Genomic DNA, 27,472 nt, shown 5'->3' with positions numbered 1-27,472 from the left:
CGATCTCACCATCCATCTTTCCCTCACTTGTGATCAAGACCCCAAGGTACTTGAATGCCTCCACTTGGGGCAGAGTCTTATCCTCGACCCAGAGATGGCACTCCACCCTTTTCCAGGCGAGGACCATGGACTCATACTTGGAGGTGCTGATTCTCATCCCGGCTGCTTCAAACACACCTGCGAACCATTCTTTCCAGTACTCTCTCGGGAATCCAAAAAGTGTGTGTTTGTGTGTGTGTGTGTGTGTGTGGGGGGGGGGGGTGCAATGGTCAGGACTGTGACCCACCCAAATGCAGAGGGAGGCTACTCTCTCATCCACTTGGTTAAACTCTAACTTACAGGCACTGAGTTGAGGGGCAACAAGTATCGCCACCTCTGCCTGTCGCCTCTCACTGCCAGTAACACTAGAGTGGACGAGAGTCCAACCCCTCTTGAGAGGACTGGTTTCAGAGCTCTTGCCATGCGTTGAGGTGAGTCAGACTATATCTAGCTGGAACTTCTTAACCTCCTGCTCCAGCTCAGACTCCTTCCCCACTGGAGACTTGACATTCCACAGACTCAGAGCCAGCTTCTGTAGCTGAGGATTGAACCACCAAGGTCTCTGCTCCTGGCTGCCATCCATCTCACATAGCACCAATGGTGATCCCATTGGAGGGGGGGCCCACATTGCCTCTTTGGGCAGTGCCACAGGTTAATCAAATGGATATGTGGGTAAAAGTTCTTATCTGGGCCACAAATTAATCACATTTTGGGAACAACATGTATTTTGCAGCCTGACCTTAATGAAATCGTAAGAAGTGATATCTCTTGGTGGGGATATCTTGGATTGCCAGCAATTTAATCAAATAGTGGAAGCAATATAGAGCTTGCTGGCTAAAATCAATCAAATGGTGGAAGCAATTAATATTTTCTTACCACAAATTAATCTTATTGTGGGTATAAATTGTATGTATGATGTATGTGAACTATTATATTTCTTTCTCTATGCCCACTCAAGGGGCCTCATATCCAAAGATGTATGGATTTCTTACAGGAACACAGGGCATGATTAAATCACAAAAACAGTATCTAATATCCATCTATCCATCCATTTTCTTCCGCTTATCCTGTTTTGGGTCACGGGGGGGGGGGGGGGGCTGGAGCCTATCGCAGCAGCCTTCAGGCGAGAGGCGAGGTTCACCCTGGACAGGTCACCAGTCCATCGCAGGGCCAACACATAGAGACAGACAACCATTCACACTCACAGTCACACCTACAGTCAATTTAGAGTATCAATCAGCCTCGTCCCCTCTTGATGTCTTTGGACTGTGGGAGGAAGCTGGAGTACCTGAGAGAACCCACGCAGGCACAGGGAGAACATGCAGACTCCGCACAGAAAGATCCTGTGCCCCGGGCTCGAACCCAAAACCTTCTTGCTGTGAGGAGACAGCGCTGACCACTGCACCACCGTGCCGCCTATAATATAATATTCAAATAAAAATATTCAAATATGTAGAAACAGTGTTTGAATGAATCCAAGCACATTTCATTTGTATATCCCAATCACCGTTCAGTTCAGCACATGCATGATTACCATGCCCTCTATCCAACTTGATTTTAACATGCAAATATTATATGTGTATAAACAGGTTTGACCGGTGGATGGTTCACTCCTCCTCACAGTGGGGCGCTGTCTTTTGTCCACGTGCTCAGTAGTGGCTGGGCCTGGCGCGGCAGAGCTGGTGTGCCTTGGAGTGCGCTGGCATTGGAAGCGTGTTTGGCATGTAAACATGCTATTTTACGCAGGAACAGGTAAGGCGCAGTAATGTACGCTGCTGCCTCTTCATCTTGCTCATGCACAGAGTGTTTTGGTGACGTGTTCGTTTCACTGCAATGTGGCAGACTGCTGGTGCTGAGGGGACTGAGTTGCCCCTCTGGGAGCCCCTTTGGGGCTGATATATGACAGTCCCTCGTGGTAAGTCAGTGTTGTATGCTCCTCACTTTCACTTTTGTTGTCCGCTCCTGCCGATTGTCTTTCCTCATGCTGTCGTCCTAGATTATGTTTTCCGGCGCTCTCTAATACCAGGCCGGTGAGGCCCCCCCTAATTATTAAGGTTGTCCCATGGACCCACTGCTGTTTTGGCGGACTGGAAATGCGGACTTGCTGCAGACTCTTGTGGAGCTGGTGTCAGGGCTCGTTGTAGCCCCAGGAATTTTGTTTGGGTGATTAGTTGTTCATGTTGAAGTGAACAGGATTTATTTTGTGAATTTTACTTTGGTTTTTTTGTGGTTATTTGGTTGATTTGTTGTCCTCTATTACTTTAAATATATTGCTTTGGTGTGTGTGTGTGCCAGAAGAGTTTATTTGTGTTTGGGCTGTGTTCATTGGAGGCCTGTTTTACAATTTTCTGCTCTTTCTTTGTGGACATGTGCTGTGGGCCAAGGCGGCGACCCAAATCCCTGGTGGTGGTGGTCTTGTTCCTCTTCACGGGCCCCTCATGTATGCGTGTGTGGGTATGCAGTGCCACAGGTGTTTTTTTTTTTTTTTTTTTTTTGTTAGTTTCGTCCTCCCGTGATTTGAGTTTGGGCCACCATCGTGGGCCCTGTTCACCCTTTTCATTTTGGCGCCAGTTTTGGTTTTCCTCAGCCAATATAAATGAATGTATTTTATTGATTTGACAGTGAAATGAACTTGTTTTTTTTATATACATATATCCTCATAAAAATGTTTCTCGCCCATGGTATTTGAACTTGCGACTGCCTTTACTATCCATCTAGGTTTGTCAGATTATCTAACTATTTCCTGGGGCGAAACTCCCCAGGTGGCATTGTCAGCATTAATTCTTTCTACCTTCCTCATGCCACACAGGCATTGCACATGCACCACCTCTCCCTTCAGGAAATGTGAAAGAGGCGAAAGTTGGTCCAAAAACTGCAACTTTACAGAACGTTAGAGTGATAAACTGTAAGCAGTATCAGAGAAATGCCATCAATGCTTTGTTTGTCAGTCTTAGAGAATCACCACATTTTACGCATGTCAGAATCAAGCACCACCGTGCCGTCAAACAATCCGGCAATTATTATGAAATATTTCTTCGTAATTTCATCAGGTAATAGATGAAGCTTTATGTAAGAAATGATCTTTCCCCTGCAAGTGTGTCTCATATCTCTACATTGATCTGCATCATGACAGTTCAGAATCACAAACAGCATTCCTGCATGGGCTATGCCAAAATTTGATATTTTTATTCTAAATGATACACTGTTTTTTTTATTTTTAAAGCTATCATTTGGTTTATGACACGTACTATTTTCTGCTACTGTTTTTGTAAATAGAATGCAGCAGTGCACCAGGGAAAAGCTGAGGCTGATCCATCATTTTGAAATTCACTCATTTGTTTGTTGATGAAAGTGACCCACATAGAGAGTCAGGAGCTTGTTGGAAGGCTTTGATTCTGCAGTTTAATTGGTAAAAACAGCATGTCATTAACCTGAACCACTGATGAATAATGTTGCACTAAAACATATGATATTTGAAGGCACATGTGCTGCATTTTTATATATTTAATTTGTTTTTATTTTAATTGATTTTAACTAAGGACATCACGGTGGTGCAGTGGTTAGCACTGTCGCTTCACAGCAAGAGGGTTAAGGATTGGAGCCCCGGCTCCAGCACAGGTTCTTTCTGTGTGGAGTCTGCATGTTCTCCTTGTTCCTGTGTGGGTTCTCTCTGGTACTCCAGCTTCCTCCCACAGTCCAAAGACATGCAACTGTGGACGAGGCTGATTGATACTCTAAATTGACTGTAGGTGTGACTGTGAGTGTGAATGGTTGTCTGTCTGTATGTGTTGGCCCTGTGATGGACTGGAGACCCGTCCAGGGTGAACCCTGCCTCACGCTCAAAGTCTGCCAGGATAAACTCCAGCCCCCCCCCCCCCCCCCCCCACAACCCTTAACAGGATAAGCGGTAGAAAATGGATGGATGATTTTAACTAATAAATTAATGACAGAAAAAGAAGTGCTCATCCTACATGATTGTAAACTGTTTCCAGTCCTGTTGTTTGTCATGCAAAGAGTCATGGCCTGATTAAGACCTTCAGAACGCAATATTTGTCAACATACATTTGTGTATCATGTGTTATTTGCATCCGGATCGAATGAAAATAGTTTCATTTAGTGATCTCGCTGGAAAAAAAAAATTCATATCCCTGCTGACATTTGGATGATAACATTCCCCACAGCTGGCATGGCGGGGCTCAGGTCAGTGGCAGACGACCTTGTTATCTTTGTGGGCTAAACAAATTAATAGATAAAACATAGTGGTCTTAAAACACAGATTGTCATATTTTCTAATGGGGCCAAAGCTGCTGTTGTTATCTGTCCTATTTTGCGTCTTCTTTTGCACACTTGTTGTATATTAAATGTGTAAAGTACTTTTAGGACAAAAATATTTGAATTTCATAATATAACATTACAACAGTAACAACTGACAGACATGTGAATACAGATCTCAGGACACCACTGTGGTGCTCTCATACTGCAATATGTCATCAGGGGAAATGAAAAGTTGGCATCAGCCTAACTCAAACAGCTAACAAGTAGTTCCTTTTTTCTCACATCGTTTGATAACTGACACACAAGGAAAGCCTGGCATACTTTGCAGATGCAAAGGATGGGGACTTGAAAATGGACAAGCTGTTACTATATGATAGTTTTCTTTATTGTTTCATCTATTGGAGATAATCTGCATTATCTCGCATCTACATTCAGTGTTATTTTAAATATTTCGACAATACTCGCCCATACAATTCAAGCAGATAAAGCCCAGGGAGGTGAACAGCGTAGACAAACTTGCATTTTCAGCAGCTGTGACCTCCGACCAGTCAACATTTTTAAGTGCATCAGGATCCAACCTACTCACAAAGAGCACAAATTACTCCCTCTTCCTAAAGGACTCTAAATGATATGCTTTTAGGAATAATTATTATCAAAGGCACGTAGATGAAGCAGAGCAGAAAAAGGGAGGCAGAGTGCCTGAATGTCCCCGACCTTAACCACGATTAGCATAATTGAATTTCAAATGATTGGGGATGTATTGAGCAAAAGGGAAGCTATTGAAAGCGCGTAAATGACCCACAGTTGGTACACCTCAACATTATCTGAGAGTGTGGATATGGTTGACCGGAGGCTTGATGTGTTAGCCTAAGTATGGTGTATTATGTGAAGACATGAGGAAGGGTCAGACGGCTCATTTAGTTGGTATAAAACAGACGAGTGGCTCTACTTGTTTCATTTTTTTATGTGAGGTGTTGGTGTAAATCCATTCAATTGATCCCTTCAGTAAAACTGTTCTCTCTAATTCACTACTTCGCACTGTGCTTTGATAGCTGGTATTTTGTTTGTACTTTCAACGTGTCAGAGGTGTCCACGATCTCCTTCCCTCCATCAGAGAGTATGTTGCTCTACATAGTATGTTGCTATGTCATCCTGATGAATGAGCAGAGAGGTGTGGCAGTAGGTTGGGCTGGTTTTTCCTTGTGAAGTGTTGAGTTACCTCACAAGCAGAGTCCCTGGAGCTGTGACATCCATAAATGTGCACATAAAATCAGATCCCTTAGCAGGTGGTATTCTGTCCTTGGCGAAGGAACTAAATACAAATTGGCATACATTAGAACGATGGTAGTAACCATTCCCGAGGACAGACTGTTATTAGTTTTCTGTCATCTGTCAAAAGTCAAAGGCTCTCTTAGAAGCCTCTGATTGGATTTGAAGCTGCCTCAGAGGAGACAAGATGCAATCTTGATGCGGCTGCTGCCCACCTCACATTGAAGAGCAAATGAATCCCATGGTTTTAATTAAGAAAAGAAAATTTTAACTACAGTTAAGATGACTGAACACACTTTCCAAGAGTAGGTAGTTTTAAATTCCTGCTTGTAAACATGCAGGATGAAAAAAAAGCTCTGAGGTAAAGAGCAGTGGTGCATTGTGTATTCAGAAGGAAAGGTGGTGGGCAAATAGCATGATCCTCCTATGCACTATGTTCTCCTGAAGAAACTAAAAGCTGTCAAAGTGGTGAAAATATGCAGCTGCTGAATCCATGTGACAAAACATGCAGGACGGCATGGTAGGGTGAACTAGAAATGTAGAACTAGGGAGTACAGGGTGCTAAAATGTTCCGGTGTTAAAAATGGCCTTAATCAACAAATTCTATTCTTGTACCACAGTGAATCGTGGACTTTATTTAAAAACCTTTTCTGGGAAAACTGCTCCTCCTTATAAAGCTGTAGCACAGCTCATAAACAACATATGCTCACAACAATTACGGTTACCCGAAAGGTCAATTTAACCTTGAGTCAGCATCGCAGATGCAGGCCAAATAACCGAGATTGGAACTGCTTTGGATACATGATCCATCTGTAGTGATTAGCTCTTAAATAGGCCACCAATGTCTGCTCCTTTCACATACGATGAACCAGAAAATGATTCACTTACCTCCACTATTGTCCACCCGTATTTTACATCTAAGATGCTAATGTGTGTTAGAAAGACTGAAGGCAGGATTCTGGGCTTGTTGGAGGAAACTGAAGAAGATGTGGCAATTCGCACTTTCGACATAAGTCTATTTAGAACAGCAACTTATTAAATGCAATTTGAAATACAACACTCAAATTCTGTAACTTTGTAACTTTGACAAATAATCATGAACTAGATATGCAGTATCTGCTGCAGAGGAATCCATTTAAATTACGAAGGGGATCATATTTTTGGTGGAGTTTGACTTTAAGCAGGATTGTGCAAAAAAAAAAAAAATGATGAAGCCAATTTACACCAAACTTGGGAGTGGTGTAATACAGGCCAAGAAAGAACCAATGAAAGGGGCAGTGGACAACATGTACATGTCAGAAGGTCTTACTCTCTCTTGCAGTCATAATCTATTCTAGTGGTTGCTGAACTAACAAACCGTGTATGGTCAGAGATGGAACAGCAGTAATACGATAGACATTTCACGCGGTGTATCTCGCCACAATACATTTCATGATGTCACACACAAACAATAATGACTTGAAGATGTCAGAGGCTAAAGTTGGTAACTCAAGCAATTCGTATTCTTCGTAATTGCTTTAGTAAGCAAACATCTACGCTTACCCGTCCTGCTCTTCTGTTGATCCGACAGTATTTGAGACGGGTGACAGAGTGAACCCTTACAATACTCGGCCATGTCGTGATTAATCCAACACCTGTCAACTCCTGAGCTCCTGCCGTCAGTGACAACACGTATAACACATGATATCGACTTGTTTACGCTATTGGCTAAGACAGCCTTAACGGTTTTGACTAATTTAATTCTATATTCTATGCATCAAAATGTTCATGTAGATTAAATTTCCATGTTGCACACCAAAATGAACCTCTTCAAGTAAATCCTTATAGAAACAAATATATGTAGTGACTTGATAAGCTGGTGATGATGATGTGTCTTGAGGATGTTTAATACAGTTGTTACTCGGGGCACCACTCATTGGAATTTAGATTCGTCCAACGAGAAACAACCAGTCTCAGGTTATATCAGGTGATAGCTTATCAATGAGTTCTTTGCGGGTCAGTGGCTTGTATACGAATATATAAACGAGTTGGAACATTTCTTGTAGATTTAAGAGGATTTAATACAAAAAAGAAAACACGTAAGACAGAGTAATGATTCCAGCACAGCAATTAAGGCACATGTGGAGTATCAGACATGAATTATAAGATTTACCTGAGATTCAAGTGGACGGCAAAGGTAGCAGGTAAAAAGGTGTGAGGTATGAGCGATAGTGACCTACAAACAAAAGAAAAACTATTGAATAGACGTTGAGCGGACTCTGAGGAGTCGGGCGAGTTGGCAGTGAGAGAGAGCGATCGGGGCCTGAACAGATGCAGCACTGATCTTTGTTATTGCGACAGCGCAAAAACCAATAGAACCGGCTTACGTTCTCAGCTGGATTCTCCCATCGATGTACGGTGCCTCTCCAACAAACTGGTGGGAAGACAGCCTCCAAAGCCTCCGCCTCAACGACCGTGGCTCCTGCTGGGATTTGCTGGATGGAGAAGGGAAACCGGTTGGTTCGCTACTGTCTGGTCTCAGGCTGCTGGCTGGCTCGACTCGATGCTCCTCTCAGGCACAAGGTGGCTTCACTCCGCTGGTCAGGATGGATATTCAAGGCTCACGGGAGGTCAAAAGTATAGCGACCGTGAGCCACGACTGATGACGAGTTACAAAAATAGAAAATCTAGAATTTAAATGCTACGCAGAACGATGCGTTCACAAGCTCAAAATTGAGAGGCATGTTTAACTCCGTGTACCAAAAAAACTTTATGAAAGGAAAAGTTCTTGCAAGGAAAGACAAGAAGTTCGGTATGAAGTTAAAGAACAAAGAAACAAAAAAATGAAGCAGAATAGAAAAGAAAAGGGGAGAGACGGACCAGCCGCTCCAGGAGCTCACGCGCAAAAACAAGAGGCGCTGAAGAGCGCCCCGAACCCAACCCAACTGCAATGGATGGTGTCACGAATATTATAACAAACTGGTCCGCCTCGGGGGAGTGACCTTTGACCTGTGTGGGGCTGCTGGCCTATCAGCATACTTTGCCGTCCTCAGTACTTCTCAGATATTACCGTATTAAACGGGGTAAACCGAGGGCAGTCATGCATCACACAGATCATCTAGAGAATAAGATTTCTCAGAGGTATGACAATAAGAGTGAAAAGCAAGGAACTTAACAACTACAGACAGTGAAATATTCTTAACATCATGTCCATACACATAGGTGTGTGTGTGTATATGACTATGTGAGTGTATTTGGGTGCGAGTGTGTGTGTGTGTGTGTGTGATTGAAGTTAAGTGAGGAATTCAGTGACAGAGACTTCAATTACAAGGTAGCATCACTTAATACAGTCCAGGTTTCATCAATGGACGTTGATAGATTCCTACTCTTGTACTTCATTGAACAGTGACACAGACCCCTCAATCACATGAACACTCTAATTGACGTAAGCAGTTGGATACTGGAATGTTTAAGCACCAATACATCCCAAGAAAGAGGGTGCATCTTCACATGATCACACAATGCATGCTCAGTTCATAATCTCAGGTCTCTTCCACAAGGTGAAAGTTTGTTACACCCTGTGGGGGTAGAGGTCACAGAGAGGTGAGAGACCCCCCCTTGGCTAGCACTCCTGACTGGAGTTACGTCTTCCTTCGTCAGGGTCAACAGGAGAGGATGACTGGACGTCTTGATAAAGAGGGAAGAAGATGTTCTTGGTTCATGTAAGGGTTAATTATCATTAGAAAGGTCAAGAGGAAAGCGTTCTGCTCCTCTTTCCGGACTAAGTGTTCTGAGGGGGTTACTTCAGAAATCCTGAAGTAGTGATGATGAAGGAAAAGGGGGCTAGTACACTACAATCCCCCACTCGATTAGAAAATCCTCTTGTCCCAACAGACGATTTCTTGCATCGAAAGGAATGCAAGATCCTCCTTTTGCTTCAGATGACAGGATTAAGTCGTTCTCTGGTGGTGGAGTGTTGTCGTCACCGGGTCGGAAACTAACTGACAATACAAAACTCAGTGCTGCAGGAATTTGTTCATGAATTGAGAGGGTAAGGTTAAACATGGGCCATGAGGTTATAACAGCAATATATGTAATAATAACTTAGTGTTTTTTTCCATCCATCCATCCATCCATCCATTGTCCTCTGCTTATTCCTATTAAGGGTCACGGGGGGGGGGGGGGGGGGGCTGGAGTCTATCCCAGCAGCCTGCGAACATGAGGTGGGGTTCACCCTGGACATGACTCTTTGCATGACAAACAACAGGACTGGAAACAGTTTACAATCATGTACGATGAGCACTTCTTGTTCAGTAATTAATTTATTAGTTAAAATCATCCATCCATTTTCTACCGCTTATCCTGTTAAGGGTTGTGTGTGTGTGTGTGTGTGTGTGTGTGGGGGGGGGGGGGCTGGAGCCTATCCTGGCAGACTTTGAGCGTGAGGCGGGGTTCACCCTGGACGGGTCACCAGTCCATCACAGGGCCAACATAGAGAGACAATCAACCATTCACACTCACAGTCACACCTACGGTCAATTTAGAGTATCAATCAGCCTCGTCCCCTCTTGATGTCTTTGGACTGTGGGAGGAAGCTGGAGTACCAGAGAGAACCCACACAGGAACAGGGAGAACATGGAGACTCCACACTGAAAGATCCTGTGCCCGAGCCGGGACTCAAACCCGGAACCTTCTTGCTGTGAGGCCACAGTGCTGAGCACTGCACCACCGTGCCGCCTTGCGTTGCAACATATGTTGTTCAATTAATTTACTTGTAAACAAGCATGAAATATGATTACAGTTTTAAAACCTCTTGACACAGATATGACACCTTAGTTTACATGCACTGTTCTGCTGGATCAGTGAGGGATAGTGCTCACTAAACAGTTCAGATAGGAATTCACTCAATGTTTTGTACATTTCAAGTACAAAAAAACTCTTACATTTATTTCTACTACATAAATTTTGAGTCCCAGCTCAGGCACAGGATCTTTCTGTGTGAGTCTGCATGTTCTCCTTGTTCCTGTGTGGGTTCTCTCTGGTACTCCAGCTTCCTTCCACAGTCCAAAGACATCAAGAGGGGACGAGGCTGATTGATACTCTAAATTGACTGTAGGTGTGACTGTGAGTGTGAATGGTTGTCTGTCTGTATGTGTTGGCCCTGTGATGGACTGGCGACCCATCCCTGCCTCATGCTCAAAAGCTGCTGGGATTGGCTCCAGCCCCCCTCGACCGTTAACAAAATAAGAAAATGGATGGATGGATGGATGTTGCAGCACATTTTCTTGGCTCTTGATTTTTTTTTAAAACATATTGTTTCTGGACTACAATTAGTCATTTCTATTCTCTTCTTTAATCCTTATCAAATCAACAAAATACTATTTTGAAGTGCTTGATGGATGTGAGATCAAAGAATAAGTGATGCAACAGAGGTAAAGTACTGCAGTTCAGTGTTAACTAGAACTGATGGCCTTGAAATGCCAGAGCACGTGATGCAGATGAGCACATCATTATGTGTTAATATGTCAGATGTATGTTTGTTTTTTATCTCTCTTCATCATTGTGTTTTTTTAATTGTTGTTGGCGTTTGTGATTGTATTTTTAGCATGACAGAGCTGTTCCAGTGTTTGGAAACTTACTACGTCAGACTGTAATAAGTATTTTATATATGTGTCCGGATCGAGCCAAACGGTATCTGGCATAGTTCTAATGTGGCACTCACTTCAACTGCCTTACCAATTATGACAAAAAAGAAAGCAAAATGCTAAATTTTAAGGTCAAGCTAACCAGCTACACGAAAGTATGCAAAGTATGTTTTCTCAAAAACTATTGACTGTCATGATAAAATGTAGGATTTAATGACATCAAATTACTTGATTTAAAAATGCATCATATTTAAAGGGGTCAAAACGATTCCAGATAGCCAGATACATGTAAAAAAAAAAAAAGTGACTTCACCACTAGTGTAGCGGTTCTTGTACTTCACTTGCGTTGTGTATTTAAGGACGAGGTAGTCTGTTTCACCGTTGGCACACTCGCCGTTTATTTCTCGTCTGGACTGACCTGGCATGGAGATTTAACACACAGTCAGTCCAGTTCGCCCGTTCACACACACACATACACGGCTGCAAGAAGTAAAATGAAAAAAAGTGCAGGTTAGCTAACACGTGTAACTCTAGCCATTTGTAAACAAAAATAAAAGAAAAACACAGTCAGCTTTTTATAAAAAAAGGACAGGCTCGACTGTACGGGAGCTTTATGATTCAAAATATAACTTAAACCACTCCTTCATATTAAAATAAAGTAATTAATATAAAACAAAGACAGAGCTCATAAGTCATACACCTGCCCCGGAGGCAGCGAGGTCCGACTGTTGCTACCCCCCGGGGTGCACGACCCTAAACCACAGGGGGTGCTGCCTTTAATTGCAGTAGGAAACCCCAGTTCCCGTGTTTTGTGAATGTGTTTTAAATGGCAAGTGGGATCACAACTCTTAACTTCGTTACACTAGCTTTAGTTGTACTCTATGTTAACTGCTAATTAGCAAATATTAGCATTCCACCACACAAAAATCTATGTATTTTCAGGGAAGCAAATTTGAGTACAGTACCTGGCTGGAGTGAGAATTCTACGCCACACAATTCACCATCAGCACTTCGGATAACGTGCAGCTTGCACGTAGTGGGATCAGGAGCATAGCTCTAAGATTTATGAACGTAGCCTGAGTATGGCATCCCTGGAATGAAGGGAATTTCATAATACTAGACACACTTATACAGTCCAGTCATTAAAAAAACATGTGGTTCAATATCAACAACTCAAAGCAATAAGACAGGCTTACAGTAAGAGCAGAAGTAAACTGGCAGCAAGAACCACAAACTGAACAAAAAAATATCCCACTCCAGACATATGAATACAGAGAATTCATGTTTAAAATTCAAACCTAGATGAATCGTAAACGTCAGTCCATTGCTTTCTATTTTGAGTTAACTGTAACTCAACTTTGGCAGACACACTTGAAACTAATTGTCTGTATTTAAAATATTGTGCGTGTGAAGAGGAACACACCACGCTCATTGTTTGTCTGGACTGAACTGTACCCACAAAAGTACATGAACGCATGTTCATTTCTGACCAATCACTTTTCCTCAGAAGCATTAATACCAATCTGCAAACAAAATATTTTCATTGAAAATCTGCCAATAACAATTGGTGGCCTACATGTTTGGGCATCCCTCTCATTGGCTCTTGAGTTGACACAAGGAGGTTTTGCGGAATGCTAAACAAGGCATAAGCTCACCATATGATTTCATCCGTGTTATTGTCACAGTGTCTCAGTGTGAGAATTGATCCCACAGTGTGGAACTGAAGGTGAAAATGTGTGCCAACAGCGTGAGGGTTGGGAACCCTGGTATTTGCATTAGCACGGTAAGCACGTTAGATTATATCAACATTAGCATTTATCAAAAAAACAGAGTTACGACTAAAGGTACCCACAGTGAGGCACTGGCATGGCTGTAGTCTTTTCAACAGTTACTACTGTCCAGAATTGTACTAATTACCCATTAATTAACATGTTCAATATGTTATTGCTACAATTTAAACTACTTGTGTGGCCGTGCTCTCCATGAGATTTGAAAGACATTTGGGTCACTACTCCATTTGGAGGTATGGATAAAAAGTGACAAAAAAAATGAGGAATTTAGGGTGTTTTCATGAAATCATTCTTTTTTGTTAGTGTCAGGATTTTGGGCTGTGAATCCGACAGATGCACAGGGAAGTTTCGTTTCAAAAATGAAATGCACAACAACCAAAAGCAAGCCAGGTTGTTTTTTTTTTATTTTCTTGCTGCCAAGTAGAGAAAACTTGACACGCATGACACGACCCCATGATCACATTACAGTGACGGCCTGAACCAACAGACATACGCAAGAGTCTACTTGGGAAACGGACTGCTCAAGTTTAGCTTACAATCAAATGTATATGTGCTGTTTGTATAATTCTGATGTGTGTAATTATTACGTTCAACCAGTAATAATTGTGATTCATTTTTTGATATCTATACGAGGTAATGGTTGCGTAACTTATTTTGCCCCTCGGTGACAAATAAAGTGCTTTGCCTTTTGAGTCACACACACACTCTCGCACAGCAGGTGCAATCCTCCCTATCAAAGCAACTCTCCTCCAAAACTTAACTCTGTACACTAAAACCTCCTTTTGGTAAAAAATGACATTACTATAAAAAAAACCAAAAAACTTGTATCCAGCGCTCACTGACAATTAACATGTTTTAGAGCTCTTCTTTACAGCAGTTCCATAGTGAGCCACGTCTTTAAATGTCGTTTACAGTTGGACAGTTGGAAAGGATGTCACAGTTGCACATCCTCAGGAATGATAAAATTATTGAGCAAAGCTATTTTGTGCTTCATTTATAACTTTTGATACTGATTGTCCTGCTTTGGGTGTTGGCTTGTGTGCAGCTTATTTAAATGAACAACATCAATAGTTATACATTTACAAATTCCTGAATTACATTAAATGCTAACTTTTTTCAGTCTAATGCCAAATTGCTAAAAGATCCCCTTTAAGATACACTACAAACACAAAAAAGGCATATTGTGTGCGAATGTCTGCATTGAGGTACAAACATCACCCCCCCCCCCCCCCCCCCCCAGTTTGTGCCAGAGAACACATATTTTGTTGCTGTACTTCACAGGATAAAAGTTTGGTTTTGATATAAATCTAATTATGTGTATTACACCATGCTTCCCTCTTGAACGTAGAAGTTAGATTATAAGTATTATGATAATTCAGTATCTTTCTGTGAAATTTTGAAAAGATGTGCTGCCCAGCTACAGTTTCCTGTTCCGATTCTGATTTTGATATCTTTAGCGAAATTTCAAAACTGGCCTGTTCATGATTTTAACATCATTTATCAACTTCACACAGTCTTCACAGTGATCCATCACCAAGTCCCAGAGGAATTTCTGATGGAATTTTTTCACAAAGAGGACGTAAGTGTAAGAAGCACATGTCGTTTCCGAGTGGCACCAGGTGGCGCTGTGGGTAATACGCTCCGAGATTTAATGACTTCCTCCTTGGCCCATTGTACTCCATGCCAAGTTTGTTGAAAATAAATGTCATCGTTTTTGCATGATCCAGCTGAAAGAGATTAAAAAAAAGGTTCTGTTTTGTATATGCAAAGAAAAATGACAGAGGGCGTGCAGCATTTATAATAACTGTTTTCTCAAACATGATTTCATATTGTACATGACATGCAATCCTAAATTGCAGCCATGTGTTTGAGAAGTAACATTCTCCGCTGTGCCATGTCGAGACGCTAGGCTGCCTGGCCTGGCAGCAATGTATTAAGTGGCACATTGATAATTGAAATTTTTGCAGTCCTCTGAAGCCCTTCTGCTGACTGCGATGTTTTGGACAAATAGTCTCTATTACTCATGTGGATCTGGAGAGCATCAAGGAGGGAAAAAATCAAATAGACCTGTGTGAAAAACTGACTTTATTGGTTAGTCAGGTGTCAAGATTTTGTAGGTCATGCGGAACAATTCAACCCTTAACTAACAAGACAGGAATCTGTATGAACCTATTATGTTTCTCCTTTTATTTCTCATTCCCCATAGGTAAGAGAGGTAAACATTGCAAACAGAGTTAACAACTGATAGATACCAACTTCAGAGGTTCCCTCAAACTATTTGCATCAGGTCTATAACCAGATCACTGCAAATGAAGAACCTCTTTTTATTCCCATTGCCTCAGAAAAATATCACATAGGTAATAAGCCATTTTGCTTCAATTCCAATGGACCTCGTGAATGCATTTTCACCCGTGGCACTCAGCTAAAACAGAAATAGAACAGACTGTTGACAGTACCCAATGTCACATAATCTCCCCCTGAAGGACAACCATCAAAGATCAATCTATTTTCCTAAATGCTATTCATATATCAATCTGGGCAAAGTGCCAAGGGAAATAGCATATCAGAGTTTGAATCTAATGACAGTTAAATAGATTCTGCCGAAGGGCAAAAGCCAATACAGTAACATCAACTGCAGACATGAGAGAGGTAACAAACAGGCTCACAGAAAACAATGGCTCGAATTTAATCGCTGAATTGAATATTACGGGAAAAACTGTGAAACTCTTTTGCCTGGAAAGATAACTCCAGCTCTAAGCCAGGTGATAACTTTGTCCCTGTCAAAGACATAGCTGCTCATCAATCTTACTAAAATAAGAAGAAGTCTCCATTCGTCTCCATCTATCTGTCCAAGTCCATCTATCTACTTGCTAGTTGGCCAAATCCATGTGAAAATTGCACATGGCCACAGAGAACTACCATACAAATAGAGTGAAGTGGCCCAACAATCATCGTTATTGATTTATTTCGTCTTTTTATACACAACAACAATTTGGCTGCATTCTTTTTCTATGTTAAACACAGCCCCACTCTACCATTGGAACCCACATTGCGGTTGAAGGTGTAATTGATTTGCATCATCTTCTGCAACCTATTTCGTTACATGACAGAAAACACAGATAACACCATTCTGCCATTCACTTCAGGTGAAGTTCATATCCTCAAGTACTTTCTTATGTCATAACTCAACGCTTTTATTTCTTTGCGCATTTGTTGTGCAGTAATTTTGTTTGGGTGCTATATGACATGTTAACTCTTTTATTGCAAAAGCATACATAGGTTGAAACAGTCATGACTTTTGTAAAGGCTTCAAAGAAGCCCACGGCTTCTTATAATCACTCACATTACAATGTCATGACTCTAAATGTGACACTTTTTTTTATTTACCTTTTTAACCAAGCCTACTCCTTTTATATAGGTCATAGCAAGCACATTTCATTGACACAGAACCCTTGTTATGCACCAGTACAATACAGAGGTTGTGTATTCAAACAGAACAAAAGAAAGTTGAAAAGTGACAATGATGTATACAGTAAGTGCAATAGTTATTAAAGCGAATTTACTTTGAAAACACTTTTTGGAGCTCAAACTGTTTTTAGTCACATGCATAACCCTCTATGTTTTGCACTTTACAATTGCCAAGCACACATGAGAAGGTGAGGCTTTGTTTGTTGTACCACCAACTGGCAGATCAATTCCTCTCCCACACTGCCCCCTTTGATAATTGCAGAGCAAAGGATGTGTGTTTACAGTTCTAATTTCAGCTCTGAAACACTTTGGACAGAACTAATAACAAATTCCTGTGAGGCAGATGGACGCAAGAAAACAGAGTGTCGGTATCTTATTTTTTAATGCAAGGTCTGATATGATTGGTGAAAAGTCAATACTAATAAACATGAGGGACTGGCCAAGTGAAAGCCCTTCAAAGTGTCATATCAAGTAAAAGATCGCAAAGACATAATTAGCCAGTTTCAAGAAGGCACAGATCTACATGACCTTGAGTAATTAATATTCATATGATAGCAGTGAATGTCTAATGAAGATGCTCTGGTTAAAATGGCTGAAACTTAAATTGAACAACAGTCACTGTTCCCCCATGCTTTGAAAACACAGTGAAATGCAAAATAAATTTTCCAATTTCCATCCCAGTGCCACTGTGTATCTTGTATGTTATAACTTGAAACTTTTATCCTTGTAAGTGTAGCACCTTTGATTCTATTTCATGGTTAAGAAACACTCTCATCATCTAGGTCCCGATAGGAGTCATACCTGGAAGTAACCCACTGAAAGGAGTGGGTGCTGATATGGGTTGGAACAGGGGGCCCTTTAGTGTCAATACAAACAATAAACAAGGACAGCATAGCTGTGCAATTTACTAGAATAAGGCACCATTAAAATGAAAGTAAACAAAATCTGAGTCCATTGAAGTTGAGCTCTACAACTCAATGAACAGCTAAAAAAGAACAAAAAACAAAAAAGAGAGGCTAAATATACTGTATATGTGAGTATGTAAGTGTGTTTATGTCCATTCAGTTTGCGCGACTACTAACCGGGTAGATGAGTGTGTGTATCATCTGTTTCAGAGTGTGTAATTCAGATGACCTCGATTCTTCATGGTAGGTTCTGTGGCTGCCCACACTGCATCTCTGACTCTCTCTCTCTCTCTCTCTGGATGGCTGGGCAGGGCTCGCCATCAAAGTCGTCCTGTTCTTTTCACTTTGAGAGTTGATCAGACCGACAAAAATGTGCAGTGCAGAGTTGTAAAGATTTAATTTGATCAAGTTATCACACACAATATTATGTCTTTAGCAACACATACGCATCATGTTTAACCTGTATCATCCAATTTTAGTTATTCTGATCCACTTTTCAGTAATTTAACTTTTTAACATCAACTGAATTACAGTTTCCATACAAAATGGTGCAATTCCTTGTAAAAAAAAAAGAAAAAAGAAATGCACTACATCCGATCCAGGAGCATGGAGTGGTGGAGGGGGCCTGGCCGAAGGAACGAGCGGACTGGTTCTGACCGGCTTGACGTGGCTGACATGAAACATGGGGAGAACCCGCATTGACTTTGGGAGCTTCAATTGGACAGTAACAGGATTGATGACCTTGGTGATGGGGTACGGACCAACAAACCTGGGCGCAAGCTTCTTGGACTCCACTTGGAGTGGCAGATTCCTGGTGGATAGCCACACCCTCTGGACGTTCCTGTAGCGTGGAGCGGGTGTCCTCTTATGGTCCGCGGCGACCTTGTAGATGTTGGACTGCCGTTGGAGGTTCTGGTTGGCTTGCTCCCAGGTTCTCCTGCAGCGTCTCACCAAGGCCAATGCAGAGGGAACTGAGGACTCCGAGTCTATGGTGGGGAAAAGAGAGGGTTAGGGTGAGAAAACCGCTCCAACTCCAATGTCAGAAGCGTCCATCTCTACCATGAACTGCTAGCTGGTGTCCGGGAAAGTGAGAACGGGCGGAGGTGAAGCTCTTTTTGAGGCCCTGGAATGCAGCTTCACATTCAGGGCTCCAGATAAATGATCTGTGGGGAGAGGAAAGGTCATGCAGAGGTGCAGCTACAGTGCTGTAGTTCCGAATTAACTTTCTATAAAAGTTGGCAAAACCCAAAAACCTTTGAACCTCCTTGGGTGAACTGGGTGTGGCCCAGTCTGCAACTGCAGAGACCTTCTCGGGATCCATCCTGATCTCCCTCTCAGTAAGCACAAACCCAAGGAACGAGACCAAGGGTTTGTGAAACTCACATTTTTCAGCTTTCACAAACAGCTGGTTCTGAAGCAACTGCTGAAGCACTGAACAGACATGGTGAGTATGGGTCTCTTCATAGGGTGAGAAAATCAGTGTGTCATCTCAGTAGACAAGAGGAAAACATTGAACATGTTGTGAAGTACATCATTGACCAGATTTTGAAACACAACAGGAGCATTGGTGAGACCAAAGGGCATGACCAGATATTCATAGTGACCTGTGGGAGTGTTAAAAGCTGTTTTCCACTCTTCCCCTTTATTTATTCTAAGTGATATGCATTATGGAGGTCGAGTTTCGTGAAAACCTTGGCCCCCGCCAACAACTCAAAAGCAGTAGAAATGAGGGGGAGAGGGTACCTGTTTTTGACGGTGATGGTATTATTACTGCGATAGTCTGTGCAGGGTCTGAGGGTCTTATCCTTCTTCTCTACAATGAAAAATCCTGCACCAGCAGGGGATGAGGAGGAATGGATGATTCTGGTGGCGAGGAAATCCTTTTTGTAGTCCTCCATGGCTTTTCGTTCCGGAGCAGAGAGAGAGAACAACCTACCCCTGGGTGGGGTGCTACCTGGTAACAGGTCAATGGCACAATGATACGGATGGTGAGGGGGTAGGGACGTGGCTTTAGCCTTACTAAAAACTTCAGCTAAGTCATGATAACATAGTGGCACATGAACTAGGTCAGGGTTCATGGGGTCAGAAACAGCAGCAGAATTGCTGGACTTGGAAAGACAGGAATCAGCACAATTGGGTCTCCAGGAGGTAATCCTCCCACTGCCCCAGTCAAAATCAGGATTGTGAGTCTTAAGCCAGGGGTGCCCTAAAGGATTGTGAGTCTTAAGCCAGGGATGTCCTAAAGGATTGTGAGTCTTAAGCCAGGGGTGTCCTAAATTTACCTGATGAACCACAGAGTCAATTAACATGGAAACTTAGCATCTCGGTGTGAGAGTCAGGGAAAATTAGCTTAACAGACTGTGCACGGTGATTTTTCCTGCCCAGGAGGGTGCCATCTACAGCCTTAACCTCTAGAGGGTGTTGGAGAGTGAACTTTCTCAGCCCCAGTATCCTGATGAGGTAAGAGTTCATGACATTTGCATCCGCACGAAAGTCAATGAACACAGAGACCAGAAGAGAATAAGAGACAGAGACAATTCTGACCAGAGGCTGGACTTGGGCAGGTTTATCAATGACAAAGCTTCTACCCACCATGAGCGGCTTCTTAGTTCCTTTGACATGACAAGTATTCACAAGATGTCCCAGCTGACCGCAGTAGTAGCACCTTCCATCCCTTTGTCGGCGGAGACGCTCCTCCTCAGGGAGGTGGGTCCAACCCAGCTGCATGGGTTCCTCCGTGGGAAGGTTAATGGGAAGCAGGCTGGCTGCTGGTAGGTGGACTTGGTTCGGCCGATCCTGAAAATCCCTCCTCCACCCGCGATGTGGCGATGAACGAGCCTGACGTTGTCCCCGCTCCTGGTCCCCTCGGTGAGTCTTTTGTCGATTTTGATGGCCAAGGCAATGTGTGAATCCAAATCCTCAGGTAGATCTATGGAAACCAGCTGGTCTTTCACAAATTCAGAGAGTCCTTGAAAGAAATGCATCTGTCAAGGCCGCAGGATTACACTCACTTTCAGAGGCAAGGGTGCGGAAGTCCATAGCATAATCCGAAACCTTGGATTTTGCGGCGAGTTTTGTTAGCGATATAAAACCCTCAGGCTCCATTCAAAATGTGGGTGTTTGATGGAGAGTTGCGGTCAGTGAGAGTTTGGATAGAGTTTGGATAGAGTTAGAGATAGTTTGGAGAGAGTTTGGAGATTTAGCAGAGTGAGGAGAGAGAGTCAGGAGAGAATGGAGCCAGCTAAGAAGAGGAGGATGTCCCCTGTGTGGGAACATTTTGATCTCATTTCTCCCAACAAGGTGTGTACAGTTTTACTTCTACAGAAGATTTTTTTTCATAATGATTGTGCAATGCAATTTATCTTCAGCTATCTTGACTTTTTTTACAAGGTGAAGTGTCTCATCCATGCTTAGACACTACAGAGCTTTGCATGAGAAGAACGACAATACCAAATGTGGACCAAGACCAGGTGAGCCACCAAAAAAAGCAATGATGATACAGCATCCAGTCATGTGACTAAATGCTATAACAGTATTGTACAACTCTTATCAGTTAATATGTGTGATATTTATATTTGTGCTTTGTTTTTATTTTCTTTCCTCAGGAGAAAAATCTCAAACAGATGAAGACCTGGTTAGCATGGTGATTGAGGACACCCAGCCATTTAGTATTGTGGAGGACAAAGGATTTAAAAGATTTGATAAATTGTTAAATCCTAGCTATGTTCTCCCCACTAAAAAGGTAATAAAAGCATTAAAAATGGTGCTTTTACAAAATAAAACCATTAACAATGTGGACGGGCAGGACTGAGGCTCAAACTTGAGTCGATCAGTCACAGCCACACTATACACTGCTTCACAGCCACCTCGTACTTTTAAACGAAATACTTTTTCTTTCCTTTAGGCCCTGAAAGCCGTTGTGGAGGCCAGGTACCAGGAGATGAAGGAGAAAGCTAAGGCCAGCATTGAGAAGGCAGCAGCTGTGAGTCTGACATCAGATATGTTGACCTCCACCAACACAGAGGCCTATCTCACTGTCACTTGCCATTTTGTTGATGACTCCAGCACATTAAATACAGTTGTTTATGGAGTGCAACATTTTCCCAAGGCTCACACTGCAGAAAATATTGTACAAGTGAAAGGCTTACTTATGAGGGAATAGGCTATTACTGAAAAAGTTACATGCCTTGTAACAGATGGAGCTGCCAATATGGGAGCTTGTGCAAGGGAGCTACGGCTCAAACATGCCATATCTGTAGCTCACACCCTTAACTTAGTGGTGAAGAAGGCCCTTGACCAGACACTTGAGCTCTCTGACATCCGAGCCAATTCCAGGAAGGTAGTGGGATATTTCAGGAGCAGTACCACTGCAAAGGTAAGTTCTGTGGCTTAATTACAGTTTCTTTAATGCTTCTTTTGTTTATAGTTCTGATGCCTTGACAATTTAATGAATGCTTTTTTAATTGTATCTTAAGGAGGGCGGCACAGTGGTGCAGTGGTTAGCACTGTCGCCTAACAGCAAGAAGGTTTCGGGTTTGAGCTGTGGCTCAGGCACAGGATCTTTCTGTGTGAGTCTGCATGTTCCCCCCTCTGCCTGCGTGGGTTCTCTCCCGGTACTCCGGCTTCCTCCCACAGTCCAAAGACATGCAATTGGGGACTAGGCTGATTGATACTCTAAACTGACTGTAGGCGTGGCTCTGAGTGTGAATGGTTGTCTGTCTATATATCTTGGACCTGCGTTGAACTGGTGACCCATCCAGGGTGTACCCCCCCCCCCCCTTGCCCAAAAGCTGCCGGGATAGGCTCCAGCCCCCACACGACCCTTAATAGGATAAGTGGAAGAAAATGGATGGATGGGTGGATGGTGATTAGAGGTTAATATTTAATGAATTTTCTCATTGTCTCTGGTGCAGAGAGATGAATAAGCACGTTAAGCCTTAATGCCTCAAAGTTACAATGGACATGAATTTCATGCAGTTTTGACCAAATTAAAGAGTGCTAATGATATTTTATTTTTTAAAATCTGATATTCGTTAGTTACTAATGTAACCACAGTTCTCTGAATACTTGACCATAATTATAAGAAGACCTTTGAATGTATTTATTGTTTCACAACTACAAATGAACACTTGAAACTGAGGATAGATTTTTGTTGTACAACTAAACTTTTTTTAGAACATGTTTAAAACTAACATGATGGAATGAATTAATTAATGCAAAGTAGAGTGTTATTGAAATTGAAAATGACCATGATTTATACAAACAGTATATGGATGTAACAAGCATTTGGAAATTATCTGGTCAGCTATAGGTCAGTTTTTTTTGTTTTTGTTTTTTTTGTTTGGTGATACCAATAAAAAAGGATCGCAGCCACATCGCATCGTCCATTGGAGCCAGTCCTGCTGGGCTTGAGCAAGGTTTCAGCTTTCCAGATCCAGACACCAAGGGATTCCCAGTGCAAACTGGGTGGCAAGCCAAATCAGCCACTGCAACTAAATCCCGAGATGTGTGGAAGTTCTTTGACAACCCCCCTCCCCCCTTTACGGATTGTGTGGTAGAACAAAATAAGTGCCGATACACTGGTACTGATAAAAAAAAAAAAAAAAATTAAAAATGGGCCCAATGCAAGAAAGGTTGACTTTTATTGGATTTTATTTTGCCGGCTTTATTATTTTTCATTCATTGTTTATCAAGCTGTTGTATTTTTCCATATGTGCCATTACCTCTCAATAATAATTGGCCTCAAAAAAGTTAACCCATTGTTATCCGTCTTTATTTATGTTCAAAGTACTGGCTTTTAAAAACCTATAAATTAATAATGGCCCAGCTATGACTATTGATCACTACCGACCTGTGCTCTACTACTTTATTGTAAACAGACTTACACCCACCTCTTGCCTGAAGGCAGCTGGGATAAGCTCCAGCCCCCCTTCCAACCCTTAATAGGATAAGCGGTAGAAAATGGATGGATTTTACAGTATTAAAGAAATGAAATAATAAATATGCATTTTAATCTCCTCATAGACATGAATGAAATAATAACCACAGGGCTACAACAGTAAAAGCTATGAAATGAAACTTTCAGGAAAGGTACGGACCACCATACATCAGAAAATACACATGCCCACCCGTTGGTGGTACAATTAGCTAGGTTCAAACTTTTAGACACATTTATGTCGATAACTCCCATATACACAAGCCACAAAATTCAAAATCTTATATTAATGTTTTGCTTCAGTTGAATTGATTAAAATTCAACTTTGCACTATTTTAAAACCTCTCACCCTGCACCTCTGTACCAAATTTGGTGCCAGTGGGTTGCCCTTTGGGGGCTACCCACTGGCACCAAAGGGCAACCCATAGGATGTTTCAAAAGACCCTTCATGACAAGAGGCAGTATACCCAGCCTGCAGGAGGAATCACAAGGTTCTGGTGCTTTGTGGATCAGGCAGCAGTACAAGGTGGGGACATTGGCGGTCTAGTCCCCAGCTATGGAAGCTGGCCTTTTGGGTATGGAATGTCACCTCTCTGACCGGGAAGGAGCCAGAGCTGGTGGAAGAGGTTGAGAGTTACCGGCAAGATATCGTTTGTCTCATCTCAACACATAGCCCTGGTTCTGGAACCCAAGTCCTTTGAAAGGGGTTGGACTCTCCCCTTTGCTGGAGTTGCTCCGGGTGAGAGGTGGCGGGCTGGGGCAGGGTTTCCCATAGATCCTAGACTCTCTGCCTGTATGTTGGGGTTCACCTCGGAGGACTAAAGGGTTCCCTGCACCTATGGGTTGGGGAACGGGTCCTGACTGTTGTCTGCACTTATGTGCCCAACACCACTTGAGAAGCCACACAGACTTTGTAGGCTCAAACAAGTAGTGAGCGTCTGCTGGGAATGCCTGGCGGAAGAACCCGTCTGGATGATCTTTAATTCCCACATCTGGCAGAGCTTTGACCACATCCAGGGGGCAGTGGGGGACATTGGGTCTGAATAGATCCTGTTCTGCTCTGCCATTGTTGAGGTGGTAGCTGCGGCCGCAAGACTGGTGGGGCCAGGCAGGGCAGTAATTCCTCAAACCTTCTGATGGACACCAGAGGTGAGGGGAGCTGCCAGGCTGAAGAAAGAAGTCTATAGGGTTTGTGGGTCTCCAGAGGCAGCTGACTGGTATCGGTGGACAAAGTGTTGTGAAGCCATGGCAGTCACTGAGGCAAAAACTCGGGCGTGGGAGGAGTTTAGTGAGACCATGGAGGATGATTATTGATCAGCTCCAAAAAAGTTCCGGCAAACTGTCTGGCTAGACTTGTTACACACCTTGTAATTTCCCTTATTTACCCCAAGGCTAATTCTACATCTTTTGGGTTGTAACAAGTGGGGCTCATCTGGGATCTTTTCATTAAGTTTACTTCGCCTGTCCCGGTCCAAAATTTGTGTAATGTAGGTGGCTTTTTTTTTTGCCGTTTTTTTTTTCCTTGTAAGTAGTTGTGTGCAGTACTTGTGTGTTGTTGGGCTTTCTGTGCTTAGTGTAACATGGCTAAGATAGCATTGTTTAGCCTAGCTGAATTTGTTCAGAGTCCATCCCTCGAGCTGTTAGACAGCTGCCACGTGAAAGACTTCTACAATTCTACAATTTCATTTAGCAGACGCTTTTGTCCAAAGCCATGTACAACACAAGCAAGAATTCAGACTTAAGGAAAAACCCAGAGGAAGTGCAAAAATGCTTCAGTTGTGATTTGGTCACAGGTACTGCCATCTAGTGGCAGAAGAAGTGTCGCCCCCCCTCCCTTTTTTTTTTTTTTTGGAAAAACATACAACATGACACAACACAGTTAGTGCTACATAATCACTAAGTGGTGGGTCTTGGACCCTCTGACTTATTCTACCCCACAGGACAAAGAGGAGAAGAGTCAGGTTAAGTGCCTCAGTGCTCTCTGAACAATTGAGTCTTCAATTGTCTCTTAAAAGTAGAAAGGGACTCAGCAGAATGCACAGAGTTCGGTAGTTCGTTCCACCATTTGGGAACAACAGAAGAGAAGGGTCTGGCTAGAGATTTGGAGCAGCGCTGGGCTGGAAGCACCAGGCGTCTTTTGCATGCAGAGCGTAGTGGGCGAGAAGGAGAGTAGACCTGGATCAGGGATTCCAGGTAGGCTGGAGCCGTTCTTGTGATTGTTTTGTAAGCCAAGAGAAGTGCCTTGAATTTGATCCTGGCTGCCACTGGAAGCCAGTGAAGAGAAACCAGCAGCGGGGTGACATGTGCCCTTTTGGGATGGTTGAAGACTAGACGTGCTGCTGCATTCTGGATCATCTGCAGAGGCTTGAATGAGCATGACTTAAATGATGTTGTGGCTCACTTTAAATTCAGGTGCCAGGGCAGATAATGAAAATGATCTTAGGGTGTTGACTGCTAGTGACCTGACAAAATCAGGGGTTGTTTGGCTTCAGCAAGGTCTTCTTTTGTTGGTTTTGGTGTGGATCCTCCAGGTGATAGTGTTGTTACTCCTCCTGGTGTTACTGGCGCCTGCGTTGTAGGTAGCTTGCGAGGTGAGACTAAAAGTACTCCCAAGAAGGAGACGAATGGTAAAGCAGCCCTGGGTGAAGACTTGCAGGCTGAGGAGGTGCCTGAAACACCTTACACACTTCCTGTTTTCAGCCCCCAGTCACTTCCGTCTTCCCTGGAGACAAGGGATGGTGCCTGTTTAAAAGTCCACCTCGCTCGCCTCAAAATGGAGGCTGAGGAGCGAGGGAGAGCTCATCAGGCTTCACAACGAGCCCAACTGGCTGAACTAGACCACCATCTGCAAATCAAAAGCTTGAGATAGAAACCCAGTACAAGTTGCTTGAGCTCGACTCACAGAGACAGGCCGCTGTAGTTGTCACGCCCCCTGCTCCTCCTACCAGTTCCTCACAGCCCACCTTACAGATCAGTAAGTATGTCACCCTGGCTCCTGCTTTTAAAGAAGACGAGGTGGATTCTTGCTTGAATGCGTTTAAGCGCTTAGCAGCCACTTTAAAATGGCCCACAGGGATCTGGCCTGTGCTGCTGCATTGTAAATTACAAATTTAATTTGGCAAAGCCCTGGAAGTTGTGTCTGCACTTTCTCTTGAAGATAGCCGAGATTACAGTAAAGCAAAAGCCCCTGTTTTGCGGGTTTACAAGCTCATTCCTGAAGCTTACAGGAAAAAGTTTAGAGCCCACAGGAAGAGTTCAACCCAGACATATGTGGAGTTTGCCAGGGATAAGGGGAATCATTTTGATCGCTGGTTGAGTGCGTGTGGCGTGATTTAGTTTGCTGCTCTCCGTGAGCTCATCTTGATGGAGGAATTAAAGAGAAGCCTTCCTGAGCACATGTTAATTTATTTTAATGAACAAAAGATTACTTTCTTGTCTGCTGCTGTGGTGGCAGATGAGTATGTGTTAACTCACAGGGTTGCTCCTCCTGCCTTTGTGCTTTCTTCTGATCAGCCTCGCTCTGCTCCTGTTGTACCGCGCAACATTAACAGAGCGCCCGCTGCATGTTCCTATGAACGACTGCGTTTGTTCTGCCCGGCCATCTCACCGCGGAGTGTTCGGACTTTAAACGGCAAAAGCAAAACCCACCGGCACCCGCAGCGCAGGCCACTAAACCAAAAGGTGTAGTCTTAATCAGCACCGGCTGCGGTGAAACACTCTTTCTCAGGCGTGAGGAGTGCTGTGATCTGTGCTATAAGCCGTTCATTTCAGAGACGATCAGCACTCAGTTCAAATTTTGCGGGAACACTGCATGCTCCTGTCATTCTTTCACTGCCTTTCTCATCTGCGTCAGCTTACAGCTACAGTACAGTGCTGCAGGGGGTGGAAATGGGTTAGCTCCGTGTCCGTTGCATGTTGTGCATTTACGATCCAAACTGATAAGTGGTGTTTTTCTTGTGGCTATTTGTTTTGTTCCAGCCCTGCCGATCCGGGGGATATCCATGCTAATGGGGAACAGCATTGCAGGTCGAAGTGTTGGACACCGCCCCTGTTGTTTGTGAGCTTTAAAAGAGCAGTTTCTCTCTGCGGAATCGTCCACAGAGAGCGTGTTAGGGTATGTCAGTCACTTTCGTGGCCGGTTACACCATGCTCATGCCCTCGCCCTTT

The 27,472-nt window shown here is 43.1% G+C and overlaps 2 protein-coding genes across 2 annotated transcripts; one reads left to right on the top strand and one right to left on the bottom strand.

The window, feature by feature from the left end:
* Window positions 1–475: 475 nt before the first annotated feature.
* On the bottom strand, window positions 476–20,097 carry LOC147263941 (uncharacterized). The gene is made up of 4 exons (XM_086202522.1): window positions 19,909–20,097; window positions 19,114–19,451; window positions 18,028–18,316; window positions 476–577 (listed from the first exon to the last, which is right to left on the bottom strand). Exons 1-4 carry the CDS (start codon window positions 20,095–20,097, stop codon window positions 476–478), a joined length of 918 nt encoding a protein of 305 aa, XP_086058648.1.
* Window positions 20,098–20,533: 436 nt separating this feature from the next.
* Window positions 20,534–21,629, top strand: LOC147263940 (uncharacterized). The gene is made up of 4 exons (XM_086202521.1): window positions 20,534–20,840; window positions 20,976–21,112; window positions 21,275–21,352; window positions 21,567–21,629. Exons 1-4 carry the CDS (start codon window positions 20,777–20,779, stop codon window positions 21,627–21,629), a joined length of 342 nt encoding a protein of 113 aa, XP_086058647.1. The 5' UTR covers window positions 20,534–20,776.
* The last annotated feature ends 5,843 nt before the right edge of the window (window positions 21,630–27,472 follow it).

This window comes from Aulostomus chinensis, chromosome 4 (genome assembly GCF_037954235.1).
Source record: "Aulostomus chinensis isolate RoL2024-O1b breed Wild chromosome 4, RoL_Achi_v1.0, whole genome shotgun sequence".
Lineage (NCBI taxonomy): Eukaryota > Metazoa > Chordata > Actinopteri > Syngnathiformes > Aulostomidae > Aulostomus > Aulostomus chinensis.
This window is presented reverse-complemented; position numbering and strand designations above follow the sequence as displayed.